The sequence below is a fragment of the Oryctolagus cuniculus genome, chromosome 15 (assembly GCF_051225735.1).
Source record: "Oryctolagus cuniculus isolate XC-2025 breed Fujian yellow rabbit chromosome 15, ASM5122573v1, whole genome shotgun sequence".
Taxonomy (NCBI): Eukaryota; Metazoa; Chordata; class Mammalia; order Lagomorpha; family Leporidae; genus Oryctolagus; species Oryctolagus cuniculus.
In genome coordinates, this window is record NC_142881.1 from 86,102,883 (window position 1) to 86,112,159 (window position 9,277).

At 55.1% G+C, this 9,277-nt stretch overlaps 1 protein-coding gene across 3 annotated transcripts in view; it reads right to left on the reverse strand.

Moving 5' to 3' along the window:
• The window catches only part of ERCC6 (ERCC excision repair 6, chromatin remodeling factor), a 74,869-nt gene extending 65,952 nt beyond the window's left edge, over positions 1 to 8,917 (reverse strand). For 2 of the 3 annotated variants that reach the window (XR_016221813.1, XM_008269831.5), the window contains exons 1-4: positions 8,794 to 8,910; positions 5,138 to 5,579; positions 3,119 to 3,239; positions 1,371 to 1,482 (exon numbers count right to left, since the gene is read on the reverse strand). Coding sequence is in view for 2 of the 3 variants with exons in the window: in XM_008269831.5 (XP_008268053.3) it covers positions 1,371 to 1,482; positions 3,119 to 3,239; positions 5,138 to 5,565 (661 nt within the window). In the remaining variant the exon portion in view is untranslated. Of the gene's footprint in view, positions 1 to 1,370; positions 1,483 to 3,118; positions 3,240 to 5,137; positions 5,580 to 8,793 lie in introns of all 3 variants that reach the window. The other variant, XM_089314177.1, reaches the window with a different exon arrangement.
• Between the last annotated feature and the right edge of the window lie 360 nt (positions 8,918 to 9,277).

A 9,277-nucleotide genomic window follows, 5' to 3' on the forward strand; every position in this document is an offset into this window, starting at 1 on the left:
ATGACTCAGCAAGGAATCCTGAAACATATCAGCATTTATGATAAGGGCAGAAAAGCTGGCAAAGCTAACTACAGAGAAACAGAGGGCTGAATGAGGAGCAGGGGGGAGGGGATCCCCGAAGGCACAGAGGAATCAGCTGCTACAGACAGGGCGCAGAGCGGGCAGGAGCAGGGCTTCTGGATCTGGGGAGGCAGCTATTGGTCCCGGGGAAAGTTTAACCAAAGTAACAGCAGGAGGCGGAAGAGAGCAGGCTTCAGACAGCAAGACAGGAACAGAAGAGCAGCATGTGCCCCGGCACAGAGCACGGCCTGCAGGCCTATAAATTCTCAGAGACTGAACTTTCCTTCTCAGCGCTTTTTATTTTCATCTATGTGAAAGGCAGAAGGACAGAGACGCAGAGGCGGAAGAGAGAGATCTTCCATGCTCTGGGTCACTCCCCAAATGCCCACAACAGACAGGGCTGGGCCAGGCCAAAGCCAGGAGCCCTGAACTGCATCCAGGTCTCCAACACGAGTGGCAGGGAACGACGTCCTTGATCCACCTGCCGCCTCCCAGGCACATCAGCGGGGAGCGGGATCAGAGTAGAGTGGCTGGGACTCAAACCAGCACGCCAGAATGGGATGCAACATCCCAAGCAGTGGCCTAACAGCCACGTCACAGTGTCTGCCCTGAGACTGGACTGCAAAAGCGCATCTTTCTAATACTTTTCTATTGCCTTCATTCATTCTTAATAATCTTGTCTTATGGAAAAAACTCCCAGTATTTTCTTGAAGAGCTAAAATGCAAAGACGACTTAATCTACATTTCAAGCAGTAAACGACTGAGCAGCAACCAACAGTCTCCGCACACACACAACAGAGCTTACCCTTTTTCCCAAAAGGCTTTCCAAAGGACAACCATTCAAGGCAGTAATAGCAACAAAATCATGGCCCTGGTATAACCCGCGTGAAGGCAGCACTGGCGTCATTCCAGAAACAACAGCAGAGGCTCACAAAGCCTGCCAGACGTGCCCATGAAAGGTGAGTGGAACAAGCCCACAGATGCTCAGGCCTGAGGCTGGCTTCCAAAATGCAGCTCAATCAAGACGCCAGTCACCTTTATCAACTTAACTGCGTGAGAGTGTTGACAGTGTTTACGACTTCCACTCCATTAGATGGAGGTGTCAGTGTGCACTGTTAAAACTGACTTTCATTCTCTAAAAAACCCCTATCAAGAGTTTGCTTCTGCAGGTTTAGAGAATAAAGTTTCCTTAAATCGGTTTTGACACGAAGGCAAAGAACCGTATTTTTCTCTAAACTCGGGCCAAGACTGAACACACGCCTTCCGGCATCGGGCATCAGGACACAGGGCAACCGCTCACGGCTCCTCACCTGCATCCTCCGCCCCCAGCCTGGCGTGATCCAGCTCGACTCGGGCCTCCGCTCCTCCCAGGATGGCCTGGAGACGCTTCTGTTTGGCAGTGATCTTCTTCAGCTGTTGTTCCTTGGATGGCAAATACCAAAGAGAACACAGCGACGCAGTGACTTTGTGAAGTGCCAACGACAGCATCTCAAAAGTCAGCAACGTCATCAAGAGAAAACCAAAGTCAGACAGGAATTCTGCACAGGAGAAGCACACAGGGAACCTGCGTGAGCACCTGCAGCGACAAGCCCCAGTCAGTCCCCTCTGGAGGCGTCCCCGTCCCGCCCACTCTGCGGCACGCAACGTCCGAGCCCAGGCCCTGAAGAACGCGCACACTACACGTTTCGCACTGGGCGCATCACTCAGTTTCTGCGCGTCGGACCTCAGCGGCCAACAGGCCATGCACAGTGAGAAGTGCGAATGCAAAAGCTGCAGCAGAGGGAAAGCTGGCCTCACATGCATGCTGTCCCACAGAGCACTCTGCTCAAGCACAAAACTTTCAAGGAAAACCATCTTCTGCTGTGCCTCTACCCCATCCGCCCCACACTCCTCTTCATCCTGGCTCCCTGGGCATCAACAGAGTTGAGATACGTGACCTTTGTGGGGCCTTACCCAATTAACTAAGCCTGGGGCTCTTGGTTTGTTTTTCAAGGTCAAGAATATTTCAATACCACAGTTGGGGGTTGGGGCAAGGGCAGCATTGTGGCGCAGCAGGAGCACAGGTCCAAGTCCCAGCTCCACTTCCAGTCCAGCTCCCTGCTAATGTGCCTGGGAAAGCAGCGGAAAATGGCCCAAGTGCTGCCTCCCACATGGACGACCCAGACAGGGCTCCGGGCTCCTGGCTTCAGCGTGGCCCAGCCCTGGCTACTGCAGCCATTCAGGGAGTGAACGAGCAGAAGGAAGATCTTTGTCTGTCTGTCTCTGTCTCACTTTTTCAATACACACATAAATCTTTAAATATTTTTTTTTTAAAAGTAAGTGTGGATGAAGGGAAATCCTGAACTTAAATGCTCACTGCAGGGATTGGCAACTTGTTTCTCAGTTTTTCCCTCAATAAATTCTCACTTAAAACACAATCCCTCTAAACATCAGAGAGCTACAATGGGAAGAATACATACTGAAGTTAGATCAGGACCTGAAGTTTGGTCGTCTTCGCCTTTGGAGCCGTGCAGGGGGGCAAAGGCCTCTGCACTGGCACTGAGGCGCCCACCAGAGGCCAGATGGGCCTCACCTGGGAGCTCCCGGCTGCCTCGAGGGACTGCTGCCACCGCTCAGCTGCTCTGGCAGAGGCAAGGGACAGAGACCAGGCGCTCAAGGACAGACTGCAGGTGGAACATGAAAGAAGGGACATCTTCGACGGCCTTCCAGGCACACAGCACGTGAGCAGGGAGCTGGACAGGAAGCAGAGGAGCCGGGAATTGAACCAGCGCTCTGATACGTGATGCCAGCACGGCAAGCAGTGGCTTAACCTGCTGTGCCACAACACCGGCCCCACTGTCGGACACAGAGGGTTAAAGAGCAACTCAGCTCTGCTGTGCCTCTGCCAGCTGTTGGCAGCTGAAAGGTGACACGGACAAAACTCAAATCTTCTCTATTGCAATTACAAATACCTGCTTGTCACCTTGCAAGTAATTTTCATAACAGGTAATGAAACACTACGCGGGCCTAACTAATGGTGTTTTCAAAAATGAGATACTTAGGCATTATTCTAAATTACCTTATTATACTTCTGCCGCTTTACGGAATCCAGTTTCCTGCTGACATCTTTGTTGGTGGCAGCTTGCGGGCTGAGTTGTTCAATAATTTTATTGATTTGCCTTAGGGATGTCGTACAGGCCCTGAAAGACAAGATAAACGGTGTGTGTTCCACTCTGGCGACACAGAGAGATAAGTGATTTAAAATGTGTTCCTTTGCCGTCTTATTAACTCAACGATAACAGAAAGCAAATTCTTAACGGGTCACAAACAGAACCTGAAGGGTCTGGAGACTCCCAGGGACGCCAGTGTTCTTCATCTGTGATTTAAATCAGCTCCTCCTACGTGCAAGCTGGTTCCAGTGCTGCAGTCCAGACTGTGCTAGGGTGACCTGCAGTAAGCTGCCCTCTTATGAGACGAGATGCACACGTGGGTTTTGAAGGTCTAGTAAGGAAGCTTCCCAAAACTCACAAGGTCCTGAAAGTGCTTGCACATCGTCTTATAAAAATCATTTATGTGTGACAATGTTTTATATTTATTTTTTTGACAGGCAGAGTGGACAGTGAGAGAGAGAGACAGAGAGAAAGGTCTTCCTTTTGCCGTTGGTTCACCCCACAATGGTCACTGCGGCCGGCACACTGTGGCCGGCGCACCGTGCTGATCCGAAGCCAGGAGCCAGGTGCTTTCTCCTGGTCTCCCATGCAGGTGCAGGGCCCAAGCACTTGGGCCATCCTCCACTGCACTCCCGGGCCACAGCAGAGAGCTGGACAGGAAGACGAGCGACCGGGACAGAATCCGGCGCCCCACCTGGAACTAGAACCCGGGATGCCAGTGCCGCAGGTGGAGGATTAGCCTATTGAGCTGCAGCGCGGCCAATTTTTTTTTATATTTCACAATTAAAAGATTCATTCACTGTTATATTAAACTTTGCAGTGTAATAAAGGCACATACAAAAAAAATTACACCTAAAATAGACACACAGAACTGTAGTTTCTAGTTGTCAAAAAGCTACAAATTCAATCCCAGGGCACCTGTGGGATTTGCTGCTTGTACTCTGCATCTCAGGATGCACAGTGCAGGCTGCCAGCCATCTAAGGCACCACGGCACCACCACCTAGCGTCAGCCTGCCTTCTGTCGCCTCTGTAAAAAACAGAGACATTTCTGAGGTCAAATGTAAAAGGTGTGCTCACTGACACTCAAGGTCACAGATACTCAAGGTCACTGACATTCCAGATCAAACTACAGCTCCGGAAGAGCATCTGCCACTCTGGAGGCCAAAAGCACACACCAGGGAACCGTGCACAGAAAACACGTCCTTGAACGGCCGCCAGCCACCTGCACCAGCGGCCTCCCCAACTGCACAGCCACCAGCCACGCGCTCTGGGATGGTCCCATTCCTCCACCCAGCCCCGGCCCCACCTGCTCTTTCTGCGGCTCTGATGCTGCCCAGAACTCAGCCCAGCAGGGGGCAGACCGGCAATGATGGGGGAGCTCAATCCTCCCTCCCACGCCCGCCCTGGCCCAGAGCCTCCCCCTCAGGGCCCACCGGGTCTCTCCTGCCAGACACAGAGGAGGTCCCCACAGGACTTCCTCCTTCCTTACAGAGTCAAGAGCGGGATGGAAGGGAAAAGCAGGGAGTTCTTCCCCAGTGTCTCCAGAAATGCACAGCAGAACAACTGTCAAGGGGCCAAGCAGTCTGTGGACAGCAAGGGACAAAGCACAGACGGAGAAAAGCACGCTCCTGGTTCCTGGAGTGGCAGACACCCAACTTCCGGTGCTGTTGCTCAAGCCCACTTTGGGCACTCGGAAGAGCCCTCCTCGCTGGGACGTCCCACGTGCAGCAGGCTGTGTGAGCTGCACGGGGGCCCTAGCTGCTATGCACAGGCTGCAGCTGAGGCAGGGAAGGGTGCAAAGACGAGGCTGGGGACTGCCCTGGTTGACCCGGATGCCCCAGGGACAGGCTCTGTAACAGCCCACATTTCTGGACCTCCCCTGCTGTGCCTAAACACAAAACGCAGGAAGCAGACGGGCTGCACTCACGCGAGGTCATCCAGAACCGAGCCATACTCCTTCTCGGCGTCAGCGAGCTGGGCCACGCAGCTGGCCTTGTGGATGGCGCTGTCCACCTGCTGGAGCACGCCCTGCTCCAGCACAGCCTGGTCGTAGACGTCCACGCCCAGACCCTGCAGCTCTAGCGCCTGCGCGCTCGGCTCCACTGCCTGGATCTGGTGTCTGTCGATGTGCAGCAGGGCCGGCCCTCTCCTCGCGGCTGTTGACATGCCGTCCCCAGCGGAAGTGGATGGGCCATCGCCAGGGACCCGGGGGGGCAGGAGTGCCTCCCCCTCCACCTCCATCCCTTCTGTGTCTTCCTCTTGGATGGCCATTTCTGCATCGCTCTGGATGCACTCACTTGGTAAACAGTCCAAACCCTGAGTTTCATGTGAGTGGGGGACTCCTTCATTTGACATCCTCTATGGACTACCTAGGAGAGAAAAAAATAATAATACTCTTACAGTTAAACAGAGCTTCCAATTTTACAATTAAAGCAAATTGAATCTCAAGAGATCAAGTAATAAGTTTCCGATTACATAAACTCAAATTTCCAAGTGTTAGTTTCTTAAAAGGGCACAAATTGTTTATTTTCTTGGGTTCTGATCATAAAAAAGGAAAATTAACCAAAAAAAAAAAAAATAAGAGATGCAGTTATCATCAACAAAGGACATGTGGGCACCCAGCACAGAAAGCCACACTAAGAAGGTGAGTGACAGCCACGCATGTACACCGGAGCAGCCGAGGTCACGTGGCGGCTCTCCCCAGTCAGCACCTTCGTGACCCGCCGGGATGTGCAGCCCGTGCGGGAAGGAGAGCGCCTCCGCGTGACCTGAACTGGAAACTTCGCGGCGAACACCTAGCCAGCACGTGGGAGCCTTGAACAAACGCCAGCCTCGGGCAGAGTCATCAGAATCATCTCAGCCATGACTCCACTTCGATTCATAATGTCCCCTCTCATGACGCTGGCAAGGAGGCGGAGCCCGAGCCTGGCCCTGGCGGATGAGCAGGGGGACCCTCCCTCACACTGCTGATGGGAACGTGAACAAGTAGAGCCCTCTGGCGGGGACAAGTTTGCAATACCTGTCAAAGTTTAAGACGCACCAGACCTGCAGCCAGCAATTCCAAGTCAAGGTGTTTATTCCAGAGAGATACATGCAAATGAGAAGGCACTCACCGTGGTAGGTGAACAGTGTAAAGTAGCCACCAAGTAATTTCTGTGGTACAGATATAAAAGCCACGCTAAATGAAAAACGTGACACACACAGCGTGAATGAGGTTACACTCAGAGAAACACGCATCTCCATCTGTGGGTGTAGACACAGGGACACAGACATGCAAAGATGTATAATAAACCCGCGGGGGTTAGGAGGGACGGAGAGGAGCAAGGGAGAACTTTCACATTTGTCTATGTACTCAGAAACTGCTTAAATTTCCGTGCAGTCCCAACTTCGTGCATGTAACGATAACATCCAATAAATGCATTAAAAACCGTGACTAACCAAGAGACAGCCTTCCTGTTATTGAACTGCGAACAAACTCGGGTTTCTTTCAGCACTGAAATCGTTTTCGTGAAATGACACAAGTCCTTTCCGCCCGCACTGATCCCTCACTGAACAATCCCAGCCACCAAGCAAGGCAAGGACAGCCCGCAAAGGCACCAAGAATTTAGCATCCCCCAGCCCAGCTGGCACAGAGGTGTCAGTGACACCCCCACAGGGCAGGGCAGCCCGTGCGGGCAAGGACAAGAGCCCATGGGAACGGGGAGCGGGGACACTGCAAACATCACGGAGGCGCTCAGAGCTGACACCGGCCCCTGGTCTGCACCGGAGGAGCTGCTCCACACCCGGTGCTGGCAGGTATGGCCCGGGGAGCAGCCTGGGAGAACAAGTCCAGTCTGGCCAACTGAGAGCGAGGAGGAGACTCTCAGACAGGAAGCCGGGAGGGGCCGTGGGGGTGAGACGCAGCAATCTGTACAAAGAGAGAGGGCGACAGGGATAGACAGGTCCAGAGCCACCCGGGCTGGGAGGCCTGACCCCCGGACGCAGCTGAGTATGTAGCGGTAGAGGAAGGACGCTCCAGTGGACCGCGGAGCCAAACCCCACACCAGGTAGGAAGTCTGGGCCTTCCCCACATCAGGGGATAGGGTGGGATGGGGGATGGGCAAGCGTCCTGTAGAAGAAGAAAAGAGGGCTGAGGCGGAACCAAACCGCAGGCAGGACAGGACAGGACAGGACGGAGCGCCGAGGTGAGGCAGGCCGGCCACAGCCACAGACTGCAGAGGGGCCCAGGCGTCTCCTCTTTCAGGGAGTAGCAGTCTGCATAGGAGTGGGACAACAGGAGGGCCCCGGGGTTGAAGATGCTAAGAGGAGCAACTAAGTAACTCACTTGGGGTCCAAGCTGGGGAGTTTTTTTCTTAAAGCCGGGAGAGCCAGTCTCCCAGGCCAGCTGGAAGGGAGAAGGCGCTCCCTGGAAAGTCAAGCAAGAGTTTCGGAAGTGAAATAAACCAGGCGTGCAACAAGTAACAAGCGCCCAGGTGAACTAGCTCCTGCCCACAGAGCTTAGAGTCCCTTGGAAAAGGCAGGCCTTTTTTTAAAAAAGGTAACTGTATATATCCACACATGGACATGGAGCTGCGGTGACGGCTGGTAAGAGCACAGGATTCTGGGGCCGGCGCTGTGGCATAGCGGGTAAAGCCGCTGCCTGCAGTGCCAGCATCCCATATGGGTGATGGCTCGAGTCCTGGCTGCTCCACTTCCGATCCAGCACTCTACTGTGGCCTGGGACAGCAGAAGATGGCCCAAGTCATCGGGCCCCTGCACCCGCGTGGAAGACCCGGAAGAAGCTCCTGGCTCCTGATCAGCCCAGCCCAGTTCCAGCCCACCGTTGTGGCCACTTGGGAAGTGAAGCAGCAGATGAGACGCAAGATCTCTGTGTGTCTCTCTCTAACTCTGCCTATCAAATAAATAAATAATAAATCTTAAGAAAAAAAAAATACAGGGTTGTACGATAAGAAAGACTTGAGGAATTTGCGGAGGGAGGTGTGTGGTCAAGGAGGCGGCTTTGACAACGCGACCCTGAAGCGGGCAGCCAGAAGGGTCCATCAGGCCACCAAGAGTGCACGGGATACCTTGCAAAGAAACAGCAGGTGTCACTCGCACGGCTGCGCACAGCTGCCCCTGGAGGCTGGCACACAGCGAGCCACGTTTTAACTTTATTTTCAACTTTGAAATTAAAAAAAAAAAATGCCCACAAGGACTCTGCTCGGCTTGTGCCAATCTCACAGGATACCCTGCGACAGTGACCGGGGGCTGCGGGGGCTGGGACCCTGTCCGCCGGGCGGCCCGGGAACCCGCCGGGGCAAGTCTCCACAAGCCCCGGGTCGCTCGTTCAAGCAACACCGCCGCCATCGCCGTCGTCTACACACAGGGGGTCCCGCGACGCCCACTCCGACCACTCGCGGTGCACCCCCGGCCGCCCTCAGGTGAGCGCGCGCCGCGGCGTCACTTCCGGTCGCCGCGCGACCCCGGGTCTGAGCCCGGGCCCCCTGCCTTCCGCACGGCGGGGCTCCATCACCCCGGCCCGGCAACGGCCCAGACACCCGCCGCCCCGCGCCGTACAGGCAGCCTGGCAGCCCGAACACTCACCCTCCGGCCCCGTGCGCCTGCCCGGACAGAAGCCGCGACGCGCGCCACGGTCGCCGCCAGCCGTCGTAGCACCCCCGACTTAGAACGGCCGTGGCGCATGCGCCCTGGGCCCGCCATAGGCCCCGCCCCCGCCTGCGCCGTGAGGCCGGCTGCGCAGGCGCCCGGTGCGCGTTGGGTTTGGCCGCCCGGGTTAGGGCTGTGTGGTCTGAGATTTGGGATGCGTGTGGAGTCTCTGCAGTCGGAGGATTGAGATGCGAACGCTAAAGGGGAAGTCAGCCTTGGGTGGCGGTGTGCAAGGGCGTCGCCGTTCGGCTCTGGCTGGGAACGCGTGAGGAAGAGGAAGTGGCCTTCGCCTCCGTCGCACCTGCGTCAATGCCTCGCTCGCCCTTGAACGTCCACCCTCAGTCTCAGCGATAGGGGTGGGGGGCTTCCGCCTGGAGCCCTCCAAGATGTCCTAGTCCCTGGTTCTCAGACTGTGACGTAT